The 22,148-nt window shown below is 43.3% G+C and overlaps 2 protein-coding genes across 12 annotated transcripts in view; both read right to left on the bottom strand.

Annotated features, from left to right (window-relative positions):
• The window catches only part of LOC308079304 (NACHT, LRR and PYD domains-containing protein 12-like), a 126,897-nt gene that overhangs the window by 5,954 nt on the left and 98,795 nt on the right, over window positions 1-22,148 (bottom strand). For all 9 annotated transcript variants that reach the window (XM_080420715.1, XM_080420719.1, XM_080420724.1 and 6 more), the window contains 4 exons: window positions 9,064-9,113; window positions 6,981-8,892; window positions 4,691-4,882; window positions 3,758-3,910 (listed from right to left, as the gene is read on the bottom strand). In XM_080420715.1, the coding sequence (XP_080276841.1) occupies window positions 3,758-3,910; window positions 4,691-4,882; window positions 6,981-8,892; window positions 9,064-9,113 (2,307 nt within the window). The remainder of the gene's footprint in view (window positions 1-3,757; window positions 3,911-4,690; window positions 4,883-6,980; window positions 8,893-9,063; window positions 9,114-22,148) is intronic.
• Window positions 1-22,148, bottom strand: part of LOC308079306 (NACHT, LRR and PYD domains-containing protein 3-like) — a 201,639-nt gene that overhangs the window by 167,940 nt on the left and 11,551 nt on the right. The window lies entirely within an intron of this gene.

Genomic DNA, 22,148 nt, shown 5'->3' with positions numbered 1-22,148 from the left:
AACAGGGACCCCCTTAGCTGAGAGAGAGATGAAGCAGGGACCCCTTAGCTGAGAGAGAGATGAAGCAGGGACCCCTTTAGCTGAGAGAGAGATGAAGCAGGGACCCCTAGCTGAGAGAGAGATGAAGCAGCGACCCCTTAGCTGAGAGAGAGATGAAGCAGGGACCCCCTAGCTGAGAGAGAGATGAAGCAGGGACCCCTTAGCTGAGAGAGAGATGAAGCAGGGACCCCTTAGCTGAGAGAGAGATGAAGCAGGGACCCCTTTAGCTGAGAGAGAGATGAAGCAGGGACCCCTAGCTGAGAGAGAGATGAAGCAGCGACCCCTTAGCTGAGAGAGAGATGAAGCAGGGACCCCCTAGCTGAGAGAGAGATGAAGCAGGGACCCCTTAGCTGAGAGAGAGATGAAGCAGGGACCCCCTAGCTGAGAGAGAGATGAAGCAGGGACCCCTTAGCGGAGAGAGAGATGGACCCCTTTAGCTGAGAGAGAGATGAAGCAGGGACCCCCACTACATATTGTATAAAATTGTGTTGCAGATTAAACTTTTTCATAGATTTCATATAGTTTAGGCTGTCATCAGTGTTGTGTAAATTAATGTTAATTAATGTTAATCTCTCAATGTTTTTTATTTATTTCAGACATTTAACCACTTAAACCTTCAATAGGCTACTTAGTACTTGATTTGCTCCTTTTGCCCCCAACCACTTTGCCGAAAATAGCCGATCTACAAGCTCACAACGCCTTGCAGTGTGAGGCGTTGTAGATCGGCTATTTTCGGCTAATGTTCCCCTGATAATAGGGATGCTATAGGGTTCAAGTGGTTAATGTAAAAAAAAACATCCTATCACACAAAGATCTGCCGGACCCCCTATAGTAGCTCTGAGGATCCCCTAGGGGTCCCGGACCCCCTGTTGAAGACCACTGGTCTAAAGTAAAGTCTATATGATTAGAACATGCATAAACATTCGACAATTAAGGTCTAATATTTCTACAATTGCTACAAATTGCTACAAAACCTGTATATCTAGTCATTTTGGGGCATAAACTAGAAGTTGAAGGATAAATTAAGTCTGATAATGATGTACCGTGCATGTTCACATCATGTATACTTTACTTTAATTTTCAAATATTTTTTTTTTAAACATTTTGGACAAAATAGCCAATTTTACATTGAGGTGCCCAGATGTCCCTAGTGCCCACCTATCTGTATCCTCCTGTAGTATAGCTGAGTATTGTATTGAATATTGTACTGTATTTTAACATCAGTCATAATGGTGGTAGCCTACTTGGAGAAGCAAATCTTTTCTGAGGTGGTACTCAGTGTAAAAAGGTTGAGAACCACTAATTGATTTCAAGAGTTGGGTCGACTACTTGCATGATTCCTCACATCACATTTTGGAAACTTATCCTGGGCTTTTAAGACGTGTGTTTAGTGGGGATCTTTTAAGTTTAATAGCCGTGGGGTACAATTGGCTTTGCACAGAAACATCCGGTAAAAATACTTTTACTTTTACTCATAAAGTACATTTTAGAGCCTGTACTTTTTTACTTTTACTCAAGTAACTATTTGAATGAGTACTTCTACTTTTACCAAAGTAGTTTTTTACACAAGTAATTGTACTTCTTCTCGAGTACAGAAAGTCAGTACTTTTCCCATCTCTGCAGGAACGCTACCCAGTGGAAATCAAGAACAGGTTCCAAGCACTGCAGGAGGAGAAGGAGAAGGAGGAGGAGGAGGAGGAGGTGAGCATAACAGCCCGCTACCAAAGCTTCACTGAAGCAAACCAACTAGCAGCTGAGACATGCCTCCAGCAAGTTCCCAAAGCAAGGAGGAAAGACAGATGCCTTGACCGTAGAATCACCAAAGCCAGGGAGGAGATGAGAGCAGCACACAGAGACTTTGTCGCTGACCGAAAAGGAGAGGGTCTGAGGGAGGAATATAAGCGGAGGAAGGAGGAGCTATACCAAGTGTATGCAACACTGGAACAACAGGAGCTGACCCAAAAGATCAGGGACATTGCAGAGGCGCATGTTAACCAGAAGCATGGCAAGAGCTGGAACCTCATCAATGACATTTCTGGCAGAAGCTCAGACTTCCAAGATCCGGGGAGAAAGCGCAGAGGAACAAGTTGAATTCACCATGGATGAGTACCAGAGGGCCAAAGCTACTATCGAGTTTGGCAAGAGCTGCGGGGAGGATGGAGTGATACCAGAGGTTCTGAAGTATGTGCCCATAGATGAGGTGGAGTTGGATTTTGTCAACCAAGCACACACGTCTGGTGAGCTGCTGAAGCCTTTGCGCACAATGATCATCGTTCCAGTACCAAAGTCAGGCGACCTCACCAAGATGGACAACTACCAGGGCATCAGCCTGAGCTCACAAGTCGCCAAGACAGCTAACAGGATGATCCTCAACCTTCTTAGACCCATCTTAGACCCTCTACTGAGAAACTCACAGAACAGCTTCCACCCGGAGCGAACAACAGGCGGGAAGATACTGGAGCTGAGGAGGATTCTGGAAGGAGTAAGGGAGCAGAATCTGTCAGCAGTGATCACCTTCATTGACTTCCGAAGGCTTAACTCATGAACCTTCTCTGGGCCTACGAAGTTCCTGAGAAGATGTTTCAGATGATGGAGACAAGCTCCAGCCAGACTTGAGCCAAGGTTCAAACCCACAACGGTGACACCAAAAACTTTCCTAGTGGGCATCCTACAGGGTGACACTCTGTCCCCCTTCATATTTATTATAGTGATGGACCATGCCCTGAGACTCACAATCAATGGCAGAGAGGAAGCACTGGGGTTCACTCTGGTCCCGAGGAGGTCAAGGCGAGTACACCCCATCATGATTACTGACCTCGACTACGCAGATTATATTACCCTAGTCTCGGATACAGCAGAGAAAGGAGGGGGACTACTACTGGCAGTAGAAATGGAGTGCAGGAAGATCGGCCTCAGGCTCAATGTCAAGAAAACAAAAGTACTGACAGTTAACACAAAGGATAAAACCATTACCACTGCCGATGGGGTGATCGAGGCAGTCGAGGACTTCAAATATCTCGGGGCTTGGACTGCTTTAAAGGAACAAGACCTGAAGGGCACTTACCTGAAATGCCTTGCATGGAATGAGGAGAGTGTGGAAATCCGACATGGGAGAAGACCTCAAGAGGAGGCTGTTCGTAGCTGCAGTGGAGTGAGTACTGCTGTAGTACTGCACAACAGGAAAGGGCCTTGGATGAAGTCTACATAAGAACACTACAAATGGCACTAGGTGTCACATGGACATATGTGGTCCTCTACGGGGACCTACCACGGGTCACAGACAAAGTCAGAGAAAGGATTAAGGATGAGGCTGGCAGGGCACTGCGTCAGGCACCCAAAACTAGTGGCAAGGAAACTGACACCGTGGGAGCCAACCCAGGGCAAAGCCAGGAAAGGCAAGAAACGCTCCACCTACGTAGATGCACTGCGGCACTACAGCTTAGCTAACAACACTGTAGAGCTCAAGACCCTGATAATATAGATAGGAGAGAGTGGAGGGCAGCGATTCAGGAGTCCCGAGTTGGTGTTGGCTAGACTGCGCTCTCGCATCACATCGCAATAATAATAATACCAATAATAATAGTATGATTCATTTGCATGTAGGTGATGTATTGCACATTCATTTTAGTCATATTCACCCCCAGCCTGCCTAACAACCATTGAAACATTCTAATAGAAACAATGAACTAAAAACATGGACACAGTTCATTCTACTCACTGGAGAGTCTTCAGTCCAGAGAACAGCTGCAGAGCTGAGTCATTCAGGACGTTGAAACGCAGGTCTAGTTCTTTGAGATGGAGTGATGGATTAGAACGTAGAGCTGAGGCCAGGACTTCACAGCATCTCTTTGACAACCAGCAGTTAGTCAGTCTAGATGAAGAATCAAACATCAGATATTACATTATTCTTCGGTAGAGAAAGTAACCATTTATTAAAGGACCTGGTCTGACTGTCAGGGTTTGGAGTAGAGATACAAGAACTGAACCCTAAGGAAAGAGCAACATGAACTAAATAATATTTACTTGATCTTAAAGAAAAAGGTAAACTTCCTGTTGATTTAGCCATTTTCTCTGGAAGAGGGAAGAAAGCAGACTGGATCTGCGGAAGCGGATGTAAAATCAACAATCTATAAAATACTCTTCACAAATTTATATGCTAAAATAGTGATTTTGAGAGCCGTTTCTAATCAACTGAGCAATGATGGAACGATAAATGTCCTCTCTCTCTCTCTCTCTCTCTCTCTCTCTCTCTCTCCAAGGTTGCTGTAATCCCCAATTATGGAGAAGAACCATCATCCCCAAAGAGCTACTGTCCCATCTCCCTCCTCTGCATCACCTACCAGCTCTATGAGAGGCTACTCCAATGCCTCAAGTGACTTAGACTCCAAACTGACCAAAAACCCTGGATTTGAGCACAAACTAATAACATAACATCTTTCATAGATGTGTTCACTGTATAATGGTCAAGAAACACTTGGACGTGTCTGGTGACCTTGATCTGTGCCAAGTCATCAAAATCCTCCTGAACAACAACCACTTCTATGTCCAGTTGAACAACCAGTCACTGTGGGTAACCCCGCTATCAACCTCTTCAAATAAGCTCTCACCGCTGTATTCATATAATATTTACATTCTGTTAAATTAATCTGACCTGAGAATCTCCAGACAACAATGTGGACTCTTCAATCCAGCACCCAGCAGGTCCAGTGAATCTTCCAGCCCTGAATCTTCTAGCCCCAGGTTGTTGCCACTCAGGTCCAGTTCTTTTAAATGTGAAGGATTAGAGCTGAGAGCTGAAGCCACAATTTCAAAGTGTGTCTTTTGGAGGCCACAGCAAACAAGTCTGTAAATAAAGATTAAATCAAAATATATTAAACTCAATTCACTGTCAAGGAAGTCAACTAAGAGAAGTCCTATCTGCGAGTAACATTAGTACCGCTGCTTTGAGCACTTGGCCACACCCCCAGTAACTCACGTTACTTCCCATTCAGATAGAAGGAGCAGCGTCACATTCTTTAAATCGTTAAGACTCCCAGTCCGTAGTCCTCGGGTTCAAATCTCACTGGGGACAATTGTTTTTCCCACGATCCAACGCTACTTTTTGCGGATAATTAATGTTCACCGATAAAACGCTACTTTTACTGAGGTTACGGTTAGGAATAAGGTTAGGTTTAGGCACAGTTTTACTGAGGTTAAGGTCAGGAATAAGGTTAGGTTCAGGCATAGTTGCAAAAACGTGATAAAGAAGTTCACTGCGACTACTGGCCAATCACAGCGCGTCCTTACCGGGTCTTGCTCAAACTAGCGGTACTATCACCAATCGTGTCCTAACTAGTTATCCAGACATTAACAGGATGTAAGAACAGACAACCGGAGAACAGAGAAGTGAAAGATAGAACGTTGTCTCTGTATACATTAGGGTGCAACTTGCATGGTGTATTAAGTAACTTGGCCATTTCTCATGAGTGATGTAACTTGGCAAGTGACTGACTGACTGACTGAGTGATAACCATGCTCATTGTTTAACAGCTTTTAAATCATCTCTTCACCCTTCCACTAATGGTATGGTCCGATTTCATTGTAGAACAGCTGATGAAGACACTTGTGAATATTACAGAGGACTTGAGTTCTCCTGTTGTTCTGTGTGGTAATATGTTCTGTGTTCTCTGTTGGTGTGTGTGTATATCTAAGTATTACCAGAATGGATATACAGTTCAGTATTAGGTACTGCATGGTTGTAGTGATTTTGTACAAAGTGTAGAATCACATCCCTTGTGGTTGAACTGCTAGATAATGTAATCTGATGACTTCCTTATTCATGGACGCCATGCAGGGTCTGTCTCCCCCTCCCCTCAAACGTTGTGGGAGCATAAATGGGGCTTATTATTATTAATAATAATTAAGTTGAAAATTTAGATGTTTTGTGGGGTATTTGTCACTGTACATTTCACATACAGGACATGTGTATTCTGCATTTAATCCATCCCAAGTATAAGGAAAATTTGATGCAATTAACATTAACATAAACATGGCTCCCAGGAGCAGTCAGGGGTTACATTTCTTGCTCAGGGACACTTTGACATTAACTTTGAACCTTCAAGCTCCATGAAGAATGAACCCTACTGACTGAGTGATCCCCACAGCCTTTCATCTAGCGCCACCCTTTGACCAAGAGACACTTTGTAGCTTTGTGTTTTAAATTATGTTTTTTTATTACAGTATATAATACAATAATAATCTATTATGTGTTTTACTTTAGCTCCACTAGGGGGGGAAACGATAGATTCATATTTTCCCGGTGGATCTGTATGAGACTTGATCTGTCCTTTGTGCCTGTAGCCATGAGGATTTACAATGAGGCACACGGTCACTCTGCTCAGTCAATAACTCTGGAGTAACACCAGTACGGGCTGATTGTGTTCATATAGACGCTCAACATGTACCACGGTGGATTAGAACCCACAAACTCTGTGGTGGTGGACAGGCGCTTTACCACTGCACCACCCGAGCACCCTGATACTGTAACGTTATCAGTGTATTCTGTGATGTCATAACAACACTGTAACGTTATCAGTGTATTCTGTGATGTCATAACGACACTGTGATTGTGTGTATTAGCTTACATATTGTCAATGCATAGGACAGGATACTGTAATGACACTGTGATTGTGTGTGTTTAGTTCTGCATAGTGCAGGGCGACATTGTCAGTCAGTAAAAAATACATTTAAGCAGAATTTTAAGCCTCAGTCTTGTCTTTATCCTGCTTCACTGGGGACTGGCCTTTATTTGCCCATAGCTACACACAATACACTATATGAGACCTGGACAGATTTGAGGCCTAGTTATTATTTGAGCTTTTATATTAATCAATGAGTTATAGTGTTATAGGTGTGAAGGTAGATTGACTCTGTTCTAGTAAGTTTTCTCTATGACTACTAACCGAGCCTTTCTGCTGTTCCTCACAGCTGGGACCAGTCTCCGTCGCCCCTCCTTGGATGTGTTGTATGTGTCCAGGTCCAACTCATCCAGAACCTCTGACATCTGCAGCAAGAAGGCCAGAGCTGAACAGTTTGAGTCTGACCTTTGAGACAGTTCTGTGTTTGATCTATCCCCTGACTTCAGGTACTGTTGGATCTCCTGATGTACTGAGTGGTCGTTCATCTCCATCAAACAGTGGAAGATGTTGATAATTCTCTCAGGAGAGTAATTTTTAGTGGTCATCTCCTTCAGGTTGTCGATGGCTCTCTGGATGCTCTCTGGACTGTTCTCTGTCTTACCCAGCAGGCCTACAAACAGCCTCTGGTTGGACTCCCGTGAGAGGCCATGAAGGAAGCGGACAAAGAGGTCCAGGTGGCCATTTTTACTCTTCAGGGCTTTTTGCATGGTTCTGTTCAGGAATTCATCCAGCGACATGTCACTGCCGATGTCACCATCTTCATCATCTTCATCACCAACTTCATCACCAACTGCAGCATCTTCATCATCACCATCTTCATCATCATCTTCATCATCTTCAGATTCAGCTTCACTGCCAAAGTAAACATCTTCTTCATCACCTTCCAGGAATGTCTTCAGTACCTTCATGTTCTTCTCTGTGAAACAGTGGAACAGGTAGACTGCAGCCAGAAACTCCTGGATACTCAGATGAACAAAGCTGTAGACTGTTCCGTGGAATTTCACACTCTCTCTTTTGAAGATCTCTGTGCACACTCCTGAGTACAGCGAGGCGTCTTTCACATCAAGACCACACTCTTCCAGGTCTTCTTGGTAGAACATGATGTGACCTTTCTCCAGTTGTTCAAACGCCAGCCTTCCCAGCTTCAGAAGAACCTCCCTGTCAGCCTCCATGAGCTGCTGTTGATTCAGCTCATGAGTCTTATCATACTTCTGCTTCTTCCTCTTTGTCTGAACGAACAGAAAGTGGCCGTACATCCCAGTCAGGTTCTTGGGCAGCTGTCCTGTCTCGTCTGTCTTCAACATGTCCTCCAGAACAGTAGCAGTGATACAACAGAAGACTGGGATGTGACACATGATGTGGAGGCTCTTTGATGTCTTCAAGTGTGAGATGATTGTGCTGGCCAGCTTCTCATCGCTGAATCTCTTCCTGAAGAACTCCTCCTTCTGGGGGTCTGTGAACCCTTGCACTTCTGTTGCCATGTCGACACATTCAGGAGGAATCTGATTGGCTGCTGCAGGTCTGGTAGTTATCCAGAGGAGAGCTGAGGGGAGCAGCTTCCCTTTAATGAGGTTTGTCAACAACACGTCCACTGATGATGTCACTGTGACATCAGAAACAATGTCATTGTTGTCGAAGTGCAATGGAAACCTGCTTTCATCCAGACCATCAAAGATGAAGCCAACTTTCCAGACAGCGAGCTGCTCTGCAGTGACCATCTTTAATGTTGGGTGGAAAACATGGATCAGTGTGAGAAGACTGTGCTGCTCATCTCTGACCAAGTTCAGCTCCCGGAATGAAAAGGGAATCAGGAGAATGACATCTTGATTGACCAAACCCTTTGCCCAGTCCAGAGTGAACTTATTCACAGAGAATGTTTTTCCAATGCCAGCGATGCCTTTGGTCAGAACTCTTCTGTTGGGTTTGTCTCTGCCAAGGAGGAGGGGCTTAAAGATGTCACAGCAGTTGATTGGTTTGTCATGGAGGGTCTTCATCTTGGAAGCTGTCTCAAGCTGCCAGACCTCATGTTGGTTATTAACCCCTTCACTCTCTCCCACTGTGATGTAGAGCTCTGTGTAGATGCTGCTGAGGGAGGGCACTTCAGTGACATATGTCACACGATCAAGACTGTTCAAACTGATCTTATAATCCTTTAAATCCTCCTGCAGATTGACATCTGTTATGAGAAGAGAGTTCATGCATTTTAAACATTCAGGTTTACAGTTTTGTATGCACATTGTTAATTAAACAACCTCTAGAAAATCTGCAATTCATGAATAAAAACATCCAGAATTAATACAATTAGGTAATTACATTTTTAATTTAAATTTTGTTAAGTTTCTCTTACTTTGTCCACTTCTGGTTTGACTGAGTGTCTTCAGTCCAGATGTCTTCTCTCTGTGGAGATGAAAGTAATTTATTATGACTCTCAGTGGCGGCCTTTGCCATGTTTCACCCTTTTCAATTGCAACGGGCCTCCACCCTCAGGGGGGCCTCCAACTCAGCGTCAGTCGCACTCTCCCACGCTGTTAAGTTACAAGTAAAATTTGGGGCATTGGGAGGTAAAAGGGAGACACTTTATTGTGAAGGGGCGACAGGAAAAGGAGAGGTGTTGTTGCTGCTAAGTTGTCAAGAGAGATGGCTGTGCACGATATTGAACAGTGAAAACTATTTATATCAATACGAGTAAATATATGCCACAGAACCTTTCAAATGAGAGGGCGATGCAAAAGACGTTAATCATAAAGGTGAACCGTGGACACAAGTACACTAACGTTACCACTTGAACTGAAAAGCTCTGAGGAAACTGTACAATGATCATCATTCATCACAAATGATTTAATCTCCAACAACCGTTGAGTTAAAGCCTCTTTATTACCTGAACAGGTCAGCTAAGCAACGTTATAAATGTAAAGGATATAGCATTGTCATATTTAAAAGCACATAATTATTCACACAGCCTAACTCATTAGGCTACTCTTCTCTTGCCTATCTTTTCTTGCCTAGGGGGGAGGCCAGGGGGATAGACAAGTGCGAACTGCGTATGTGCGCAGCATTGTTTATATGAATTAATTAATTAATCATTATTTTTACCCTCAAAATATTAACGAGTTGGTGTGATGATTGAAAACACAACTACATAATTCACACTACGTTATTCACATTTATTGTCTCCGCCGGGCCGAAGGCATGGCGAGAGAGTATGTTTTACCCTCCGTCCGTCCGTGTGTGTGTCCGTCCGTCCTGTCCGTGTGTTACCACCAAATCTCCGGCACTGTTGGCCCGGTCGCTGCGAAACTGTGCACACACACTCCCTGGATGCCAATTCAGAACCTCTGCCTCAAATTTTTCACATGGGCCTGTTATAGCGCCACCAGGAGGCCGATTTGTGCAAAACCCATTTTTTCACATTACTCCTACAGTTTTTAACCAAACGTCATGCAAATCGGTACACAGTATCTCTATAGTCATGTGATCAACCCTGATCTGTCCGATTTCCCATATTCCATCCTCATTGGTTAAGGTTGCCATCCAAAGTTTGCAGGATTGGTCCGTTTTGAACAAACTGCCTCAAACCATGAACGCAGCTTGCGATTTCATGAAATTTCACACGCACATTCCCACTAGGCCGAGGAAGAAATGACACCCTTTTCACATTGGCCCGTTATAGCGCCACCAGCAGGTCTAATTTAGCAAAACACATTTTTGGAACAAAATGCCTCAAATCATGAATGCTGTGTCTGATTGCCGTGAAAGACCTAAGAATAAATGGCACCCTTTTCACATTGGCCTATTTAGTCCATGAGCCAGACAAGATTTCATTATCGAAAGAGTGGGCAAAACCAAACCTATATTAAATTGTTCATAGGGTCAATACGAGTAAATAAATATGTGATAACCTCTCCACAGGAGCAGCTTTTTCATGGTTATCACACATTTTGTTATTTTCCCCATACGTACATGACAGGTGAAAAAATTACAAAATTTAAAAAAGAGTTATCATAATGAAACTTCCTGAGTTGATTACTTACATGAAGACAATGATTTATCGTATTACAAGTTTTCTGAAATTGTATATTTAAATATGCAAATTAGGCATTTAGTCCATGAGCCAGAGCCCCAAAATTGAGCCATATTGAATATTCCCTCGTTAAAAACCTTTGACTCCAACATCTTAACAAAATGAAATAAGTATGTTGACTCTGGCTTTGTCCAAAGTTCCAATGTTGATTCTGGAAAGTTATGCAAATTTGGGCATATTTTCCTAATGCCTAATTTGCATATTTAAATATACAATTTCAGAAAACTTGTAATACGATAAATCATTGTCTTCATGTAAGTAATCAACTCAGGAAGTTTCATTATGATAACTATTTTTTTTATTTTGTAATTTTTTCACCTGTCATGTACGTATGGGGAAAATAACAAAATGTGTGATAACCATGAAAAAGCTGCTCCTGTGGAAAGGTTATCATATATTTATTTACTCGTATTGACTCGTTTGGTTTTGCCCACTCTTTCGATAATCATTGCTCAATTTTGGGGCTCTGGCTCATGGACTAATTATAGCGCCACCAGGAGGCCAGAATAACGTACCTGACCTGGCTCCGAGGAGCACTTTTTCTAGTTACGGGGCCAGAGCTCAGCTCTGGACCTGTCTTATTATTGTAGGTATTCTGTTTCTGCCACTTTTCGCAGTTCTGGCTGAACCGTGCTGTCGCTTTTTACGAAACTCGGCCATATGGTAGATGGTCATGAAAAACTATCAAGAAATAAATCTCACAATCTTTCGTCAAAAGGTGGCGCTATAGCAAAATGCCAACTTTGAACAGGTACAACTCATGCCCTGTTTGACCTACAGCCATGAAACTTCAATACACATATGCGTCTACTCATGATGAACAACTTTAACCCTCTGACTTTTGACCTCTGACCTTTAGATCTCCCACCATTTTGAATTATATGAAAAACATCTCCTCCTGGGATTTTTGAGTAATCTGCACGAAACGTTTTACACATGAACTTTGGACCTATGCCGAAAAAATTATACAAAAGATTTTCCATAAGTGAAAAAATGAAGCTTTAATGAGCCAATGAATATTGCAGTTTTATGACAATTATTCATCTGCCCCTAACACATACATGCAGACTCACATTTCTTTGAAACTTTGCGTTAATGTTGAGGGTCATTCCAAATATTACTGAAACCAATCTTACTCCAATTGGTCAAAGGGGGGCGCTATAGCGATTTTTTGAAAGTGCAAACTTTAAACAGGCAAAAGTCATGCCTCGTTTGGCCGACAGCCATTAAACCTGCTTACACATGTGCCTTGACTCATGAGGAACACATGTATCACGTTGACCAGTAAGCTCCGCCCTTAGATTGTCCGCAATTTTGAGCAGTTTGAAAAACACTTAAACCCAGGATTTTTCAGCTATTTGCGTGAAACTGTATCATCTGTGTGATCTCCTTTTTCACAGGTTCTTGTCTGTTGGTCCAATGGCTTCTCCCTTAAACGTGTGCCTCACAACCTGAAGGTTACCAGTTCAAGCCCCACTTGATGTGGACTTCATTAAAGTTGCATTGCACACAACATGATTGTGTCAATTAATACATGTGCAATTGTTAAACGTAACCTGAAATACTTATTTGAGAGGGTATGTTTTTGCAATGTATGACATACTTCATTCTGAAAATAGCCGATCTACAATCTCAAAACTTTTCAGATAGCAACGTGTTTCTGAGCTTGTAGATCGGCTGCTTTCACTGGTTCACTTTTATCTTCAACAGACAACCTCAGCCTGGACAAAGCTATAGCACTATAGGTAATGTTGCAGCCCGTCAATCCGAAGGTCGAGGGTTCGATTCCTGTTAATGGCAATAGATTGACACGTCCAATCAATCCATTCTGCTTCCATCCTTCTCTCTCTTCAATCTATTGTTTCCATGTCTCTCTCTCTTCAATCTATTCCGTTTCCATGTCTCTCTCTCCGCCCTTAGATTGTCCGCAATTTTGAGCAGTTTGAAAAACACTTAAACCCAGGATTTTTCAGTTATTTGCGTGAAATGGTATCATCTGTCTGACCTCCGTTTTCACTGTATCAGGTCTGTTGGTCCAATGGCTTCCCGCTTAAGTGAATGTTTCACAACATCAAGGTTGCCGGTTCAAGCCTCACTTGGTGGAGACTTCATTTAAAGTGCATTGCAAACAACAAGACTGTATTAATGAATACATATGCAATTGATAAAGATAACATTAAATGCTTATCTGAGATGGTCTGTTTTTGCAATGTATGAAATGCTTCATTCTGAAAATAGCCGATCTACAATCTCAAAACCTTTCAGATAGCAACGTTCTTTCTGAGCTTGTAGATCGGCTGCTTTCACTGGTTCACTTTTATCTTCAACAGACAACCTCAGCCTAGACAAAGCTATAGCACTATAGGTAGTGTTGCAGCCTGTCAATCCGAAGGTTGAGGGTTCGATTCCTGTTAATGGCAATAGGCTGAGATGTCCATTCAATCCGTTCTGCTTCCATCTCTCTCTCTCTTCAGTCTATTCCGTTTCCAAGTCTCTCTCTCTTTCTCTTCAATCTATTCCTTCAATCCTCTCTCTCTCTCTCTCTCTCTCTCTCTCTCTCTCTCTCTCATGGGTGTCAGTTGGCACTGAATATGTTCTGATGGGGGTCCGTGGCCAAAACATATTCATCTGGGGGTCCTTAACATGAAAAAGTTTGAGAACCACTGATACAGTAGATGGACTCCATCTACTGTATACTATATTTGGTTCAAACTTGTTATTTTATATTTTTGTAGCAACAATGAAAACTCATTCTTCAGAAACAGCACATTACAGGTCAACTGTGCTCTTATTTTAAATTCCACCGACCAGAAGTCAAACACTTACTTTCCCATAACTATAATAGATTACATTTATATTACTAACAGTAAAGCTTTTCACACGGAAGGCTTTTTGAGCGGTTTGATAGTTTTGGAAGTTTCACTCACGGGTAAAGAGGCTTAAAACAAGCTATTATCGTGAGGTACATGGCACTGGCTGTTTTTAGCTGAAGCTTAACCTTGTGTCACTAGGCTTTCCAACATGGAGAAACAAAAAGCTGAAGCTGCATGGTGCACAGGGTAGCGTCTATCTGTAGTCTCAAAATGTAACCATATACTGTAGATTATATATCGTTACATTTTGCGACGTGGTTAAAACGTCTACATTTTGATATTGACTTTAAAGCCTCTGTGCATGCAGCACGCTCTCCTCCTGTGAGGGTGCACTGGACGTGTGTGATGAAAACACAACAGCCCTTTGATCTAGCCTCAGCGCTGGAAAGTTTAGCCTCAGCGCTGGAAAGTTTAGCCTCTGCGCCCCCTGGGGCAAAATTGGTGTGCCGGAAACCCTGATCTCTATCCCTCAGCTCAAAGCCTGTATCAACAGAATAATGTCATAGACAAGGGGATGTGCCGTGGTGATGATTATTTTCCATTCTAAATGATAGAATTTAGCTTTAGAGTTTAGCTTGTTGGAACGGCAGGCTCCGTCGCGGACTCACAGAGTCAGACCTTGTGTGAATCTCCTGTGTTTTGGTGTGTTCATGGACTCGTCTCGTTGCCCATTTATTTGAACATAAGGCCTCATATCAGCTCTTGAAACAGGCCTCCAGATTCTTAAGGCCGCCGCTGATGACTATACAATCAACTCAAATTACTTATATCATTAATATTCATGGCTACATTCAGTGCCGGCCCTGACCAATTTGGTGCCCCAGAATTTAGCCACACTGAAATCACTGCATGGCTTTAACAAGTAACACATGCTGTAGTAGTAGGTTGGAAAGGCTTATTGTCGGCATCAGACAGAGTGCAGGAGTCTATCCCTGGTTCACAATGTACACTAAACCCCTGGGGTTTATAACAGGCCAATGTGAAAAGGGTGGCATTTCTTCCTCGGCCTAGTGGCAATGCGCGTGTGAAATTTCACGGAAATCGCAAGCTGCGTTCATGATTTGAGGCCTTTTGTTCAAAACAGACCAATCCTGCAAACTTTGGAAGCCAACCTTAGCCAATCAGGATGGAATATGGAAAATCGGACAGATCCGTGTTGATCACATGCCTATAGAGATATTGTGTACCGATTTGCGTGATGTTTGGACCCAGGCCCATGTAAAACATTTGGGGCATAGGTTCTGAATTGGCATCCAGGGAGTATGTGTGCACAGTTTCGCAGCGACCGGGGCCAACGATGCCGGAGATTAGCTGCTCACAGACAGATGGACACACGGACGGACACACAGACACACGGACGGACGGACGGACGGACGGACAGGGGGTAAAACATACTCTCTCGCCAGGCCTTTCGGCCTGGCGGAGACAACTATGGAGAGATCCATGCTATTTCCCTGCCAGGTCAACACCCTGGTCACAAAGACTACAGATTAAAGTTTTTGCCAAGTAATGTCACCAAAGCCTCAGTGTGTGTAGTCTCTGCAAAGCTGCTGTGGAAGTCCTTGGTATGTGATTATTGTTCATTGTTTAAATGGATCCCCATTCCATTTCAACATAACACTTTGAACCGATCTACAAGCTTGTGAGTGAGCTTGTAGAGCACGGATATTCAAAAACTAAAACTATTACAGCATTTTTTAATAGGATATGTAATACCTATGTACAGTACACAACCAATTTAATTCAATCTCATACTCAATACAACATGCTGTGTTTGCAGGGCAATGTGTTGTTGGTCTGGGCTGCTTCTAACGTCTGTGGAAGGCCATTCTCCCTCAGAGAACAAGCACCAAACCCAGGACCGATTTGTTCTAGTAATGCTACAAAAACAACTACCAGCTGCGCCGAAATGTCAAACTAAATGATGAGCAAATATCAGACAAGTAGCAGTATCCAGTCCGGGCCGAGAGGGCTCAGAGTCTGCCTGCAGCAAGGGCGACTGCCGTGCCAAGTTTAGCTGCACTTGATCAACCATTCCAGCCCAAGGACTTCAACTTCCCGGGAAAACGTTTTGGAAAGGAAACATATAACCGATCATTCAAGCCTACTTGGTTTGAAAAATGGCCATGGATACACTACGTGAAGGACAGTGACTGTGTTATGTGCTTTTCTTGCATTTCTGCAGTAGAGTAAAAAGTGATCAGTCAAGATACTGTTAGGCTCGACAACACGTATGTTAAAGGTGGTTTCATTAATTGGCGCAAATCAACAGAAAAATTCAAAGAGCATGAGAGGTCAGAAGTGCACTCCAAGTCGGTGGAAAAGTTGAGTAGTCTAGGACAGTGTTTATCAACACTGGCAAACGGCCCATTTTTGTGCCGGGAGTACTGCTAGGGTGTGGTGCCGTTTGAAGGTGTGAAGCCAGCCCCTCGAGAACAATAGCGGCGATCGTCCGTCTATCGATACGGCCATCATCCGTTTCACACACAGCCACGCCCGAGTCCATTCAGTGTAGCGACCATCACCCGTAGGAATGCAAATATGTTGGCCCTTTGAATATTGAATATTTTATTAGGCAAAAAAATGTAAAACAGCACAGTTACATTTAAAATACTTTGTCTAACAGGTCCGTTCATAAAAGTCCTTGCGGACTTGTTTCCAATGAGGGCCTTGGTATTTAATTCATAGGCATATATAGTGGCACCACAGTTCAAATATCATTACAAAATAAACAGCAAAAAAAAATAACACTATGTACAACAAAAGAATACAAAAGAGGGGGGGGGAAAATATGTACAAAAACATATTTGTACATATTGGCCCTGGTACTGTATAAAAAGGGCACAGGGTACATGCTTTTGCACTCAGTATTATTATTACAAGATGACGAGCTCCACCAGGAAAGAAGAGATGCACTCAGGGCCAGAAGATGCTAAATTTCGCCATCATCAGCAAGACATTGCCACCGCCAGATCCTCCTGCAAGCAGCGCTGGTGTATCCGGGCCACCTGGACCTGCCGACGAGCTGGCCGCACAGGGCAGCAACAGCAGCACACACAACAGCACCGCCGCCGCCAGCGTCCTTGCCGTGCCGCCGGGAACAACAACGGCGACAAGCAAGACGACTAAAGCCAGACTGTACCGTGATGACTACATGAAGTGTGGCTTCCCTTCTATGGGGGACCCATCTAATCCTATTCCACTGTGCATCGTGTGCGGAGACAAGCTCGCAAACAGTGCTATGGTTCCCAGTAAGATGAAACGTCACCTTGAGACCCACCATGGAGAAACCGCCACAAAGGTCAAAGACTATTTCGTGAGTTTGAAAGCTAGTAAGGCGAAACAGAACGCAAAACAGACAACTGCATTGTTACGTAGTACCACCAGCACCAAGGTGCGGCGTCTTTGGCTGACTGGGGTAACCGAAAGTCTCGCCCCAAAGTCTACCCCCATTTGTTTTCGTGGACCAGCGGTTCTTGTATTTGTTTTACTGAGGATAAGGTTAGAAATAAGTTTAGGTTTAGGCATAGTTTTACTGATGTTACGTTTAGGAATAAGTTTGGTTTATACGGTTTATTACGTTTAGAAATACCAGGTGGGCGACTGTGTTTTGGGGCAAGTGTTTTGGTATCCGTCTGTAGTGGTCAACTGGGAGCTCCGTGTGTGCTTGTCTCAGCCAGGATATAAACTCTGTGTTCAGCAAAACAAGCTCAAGTTTCACGAGAAACAGTTGTATTGTGGCTTAATTGTATTTGTTATTTTTTACAAATCTTTTTATGCCAGGTGCCACCAAAAAGGTTGACAAACACTGGTCTAGGAGGCACACCAATCAGTGCCATGTTATCAGACATCGCTGCTCAACAGCAAACAACAGCGAGAAATGTACTGGAGCTGTTAGTTTAGATCTATTAGCTTCCTCAGACACAAGGGAGTTCCTTTCAGAGGGGATAGTACTGGTGATGGTGTTCTCTATGAGATCATGCTGGAACACACATACAATCTCCAAAAAGAAAACAAATGGGTGTGCAAGAGAGATTACTGGATGTCAGATACTATCCAGAATGAGATCATTCAATTGTTTGGCCACGCTGTACAGAGGGAGATAGTGTCACGCTCATCAGAATGTGCCTTCTATGAATTGACAGCTGATGGCACAACTGGCGTCAGACAGTCGGGGGCTTCTACAATGCCCCCGACTCTACTGCAGAAACCCTGTTGACCTGTGTGAAGGATGTTTTTATGTGTATAAATATCCCCATTGAACGGCTTGCAGGGTTTTGTTTTGATGGAGCAAACAATATGTCGGGACGTTTTTCTGGCGTACAAGCACGACTGAAGGAGCTGTGCCCAGAGTCATTGTATATTCACTGTTGTAACCATTCTCTGGACCTGGTGTTGCAAGAAGTTGCGCGTGAGGAGAGCCTTGTGGCGGATGCACTGATCTTTGTGCGGGGTGCAGCAGTCGTCATAAACAAATCATCAAAACGCAAACAACTGTATGGATCTCTATTTGGTGTAGATGAAGTGGTAACCAACATCTTAGGCCTGTGTCCAACCCGGTGGTGCGTGCGCACAATACAAAGGCAATCACGCGCGTCTGCTCCTCATACAGCACTCTGGTAGCCACACTTGACACACTTAAGGATGACAACAGTGGGGAAACTAGAGAAAAAATCGAGGGTCTGCACAAACAGGCATTGAAAGGAAAAACGTTCTTTGGGCTTCTGTGCTGTGACGCATTGTTCAGGCCCTGTGAGGCAGTAGCCAAGACCTTACAGAGCTCAAAGGAAAGTGCACTTGGGGCTGAAGATCCAAACTCGGCCTGAAGATGCCCTAAGACACTGCCCCGCCAAGAGTGAGCAGACCCTAAGCCCGCTTTTGTGACACAGTGGAACCCGAAATGGTGGCTGTCGAATCAGGAGATCTCAAGTGGAGACGCGAGTTTTATGAAGTTGTAGATTTGGTGCACTCTGAACTGGCGAGGAGATTTGATCAGGACAGCATGCGTATAGCAGCAAGTAGAGAGAGGACCGTTATCAACGCAGCAAAGGGCACAGTTGAATTTGACGCACAGGCCCTTCATCTGCCCAAGCATGAGCAGCTGGACACAGACCGCCTGCAGCTCCAACTCAAACTGTTGGGAGACATAATTAAGGATTCCCCATGCGCTACAGTAACAGAAGTGGGTTCATGTCTCACCAAACTTCAACCACAAACCAGAAATATGTTCAGAGATGTAGAAAACCTCATGAAGTTGTGCCTCAGTCTGCCAATATCTGTTGCATCCTCACAGAGATCATTCTCTACCCTTCAGCGCCTGAAAACATGGACGGTACAATAACCCAGAAAAGACATGACACATCTGACCCTTATGCATGTTCACAGTGACATTCTGAACACCTTGGACATACATGCCTTGATGAGGGAATTCATCTCCATCACCCCAGAGCGCAAGAGCACATTTGGGATAGTTTAAGGCAGGGGTCGGCAACCCGCGGCTCTGGAGCCGCTTGCGGCTCATTAACTCCTCCCTAGTGGCTCCCTGAAGCTTTACACATTTTTACCAAAAAATTATAAATAAATGAATATATATATTTTTTCCACATTTTAAATTTAATTTATGGTTGCAAACGTGACACAAACATTCTTTTCCAATGTTGTAAAAAATTTGTAGAATGAATATTAAGTTTCAACAATTCTGTCAACTAAGAATTACATCATAGCCTGCGACACACGTTTCGCCACGGCGCCAGCCAGCCATGTAAACTAACCGGTGGGTGTGTGGTTCACTGCTACCATGCTATGGATTCTAAAGGCAAAAAAAAGAAAGATAGCTGAGGAAAACAGAGGATTTAACAGTTCGTGGACAGAGGCATTTGCTTTCATTGCCACCTCAGGTGGATTTCCTGAATGTTTGCTCTGCAATGAAAAGTTATCAAAGTCCTGTGGTGCGCGCTGATCCTGCTCAGTGTTGCCAGGTCTGATTATTATAAGCGACTTTGGGCTTGTTTTCCTGTAAAGTCGCTTGTAAATATTCAGTTGCTGGTTGTTTTTCTTTTGGTTTGTTTCTGAAATGTAGATGCTTATTTGGGCTTGCTTTCAAGATTCTTTTTGAAAATAGCTGATTTAATAGGGCTCAAGTGGTGAAACTGGTCGCTTCTTTTGGGCTTGTTTTCATAGACCTCGTTGCTTGTTTCTCTAACAGAATCTGGCAACACTGATCCTGCTGCGTGGAATATTTTGACAACATTAAAATGAATGCTCATTTACTATTTGCAAGTAACTAGTAATTTCTATAGGCCAATATACACTTTATATGGCTAATATGCCTGTGTTGCCTTCATTAGCCTATAAGGCTTAAATATCGTTTGCGGCTCCAGACATATTTTGTTTTTGTTTTTTGGTCGCGGCTGCTGCCACTGTAATGAATATGTTTTGATAATCGGCCCTTTGCCATACTGTGTGTAGCCTATGCCTATTTGTTCTGATGGGTTTCTGTGTCATAGCCTGCTGGCGTGGACACTGTGTGTGTGCCAATCCTATGTTAAGTTTAGGCTATTTGTTATGTTACATTCATGACGATTCTGCAATTATGTCGACTGATTTCTGTTAACACATTGAGTGCCATAAACGTAGATCTACGTCGTTTCAAATCCAACCGTTGAGTGCCATAAACGTAGATCTACGTAAAAAAAAAAAAAAAAAAATCCACAAGAGGGCACTCTAACGCGACTAAGGAATGATCCCTCGACACAAACTATGTTTTACTCCATGCTTTGAATGTGACACTCGTCAACACCATCAATGTGCCGCAACACACCGCGATGGGAAGATCCACCTCTTTGCTCCCATAGAATAGAAGTGAACGGAACGCTGATGCTTCTGAAGCGGATATGTGACCATGCCCTGAAGGCCCTAATTTGGGTGTGGTCTGTGGTGTCAGCTGCATGCTGAGAGCCAAGGGATGGTGGTGGTGCTGTGGGGAATGTGTGGAATGTGTATCAGCTTTCAGCTGTCTCTAATTGGCTTGATTGGCTGTGAGCCTTAAAAAGCCTCTTTTGTTCTACAGTGTGAGCTGGTTATACAAAGATTTATGTTTACAATATGTTAATAAAAATGCTGTAGGCTATCAGCTAAGCCCGGTTAATTGCCTGTGCCAGTTTGTTCATAATGTGCGTGTCGAGAGAGTGAAATGGAAATATCGTTTTTGATTGTGGTCTTAAAATAATAAAGCTGTCTGTTGTCAATAAAACAAGGCCGTAGTAATGTGTTTATGCGACGGCACTGTTGCTGTCCACGGTGCTGAAGTTGTGTTTTTTTTTGTCCGCAGAGGGGGGGGGGCTCCGCACTTGGCCCCCTGCACCCCGCACCTCCTGGTCAAAAGTAGTTCCCGCGGGTATGGAAGTGAAGGGAGTCCCCCAGCTTGTAGGACATGGAGATGGCACAGTGCTGGTTGAAGGCTAACTGGCAGCAGCACCTGATTCCCTACTTCCGCAGACTCCCACACATAAGAGCTACCAACACTTCAGGTGATTGTCAAGGTCATTGTGGGATCGCCTTAGCGATCACACTAATGTTATTGCCATTATTTATTATTTAGACCCCTAACTAGTCCTTCATACTTTTAGCAACAAACTCCGTTCCAACTCTACAACGTTCGTCCTACTTAGGACATATAGGCTACCATTTGAATTTTTCAAATAATTAGTACTTTTAGAGATAGTTCACTTTTAATTGCTTAGAAAATCTCATTCATCTCAATGGGGAAATGCCATTTAGCTACAGTGGAGCCTAGCAACTGCTTATTAGACCCTAGCAACACCATATTAGAGCCTAGCAACCACGTATTATACCCTAGCAACCGCCTATTAGACCCTAGCAACCACTGTTTTACCCTAGCAACAACCAGTTTTACCCTAGCAACCGCATATTAGAACATATAAACTGCATATTAGACCTTAGCAACCCCCCATTAGACCCAAGCAACCGCTTATTAGACCCTAGCAGACACCTGTTTTACCCTAGCAACCACCTGTTTTACCATAGCAACCACCTATTAGGGGAAAGAAACACATTTTACACTATTCAACACTGTCAACACTATCAAAACTTTTAACCCCACTAATACTTTAACACCTTTCAAACCTTTAGAACCTTAAACCTTTCAAACCTTTCAAGCCTTTAGAACCTTAAACTTTTAAAACCTTTAGAACCTTAAACCTTTAGAACCTTAAACCTTTCAAACTTTAAACCTTTCAAACCTTTCAAACCTTTAGAACCTTAAATCTTTCAAACCTTTCAAACCTTAAACCTTAAACCTTAAACCTTTCAAACCTTTTAAACCTTAAACCTTTCAAACCTTTCAAACCTTTCAAACCTTTCAAACCTTAAAAACCTTTAACGCTACTAATACTTTAACACTTATAAAACAATCAATACTCAATACCACCAACATTCTTAGCGATCCCACACTGTTTC

The sequence above is a fragment of the Gymnoscopelus braueri genome, assembly GCF_963280865.1.
Source record: "Gymnoscopelus braueri genome assembly, chromosome: 23".
Lineage (NCBI taxonomy): Eukaryota > Metazoa > Chordata > Actinopteri > Myctophiformes > Myctophidae > Gymnoscopelus > Gymnoscopelus braueri.
The sequence above is the reverse complement of the archived record's forward strand: the minus strand, read 5'-3'. Positions and strand labels throughout refer to the sequence as shown.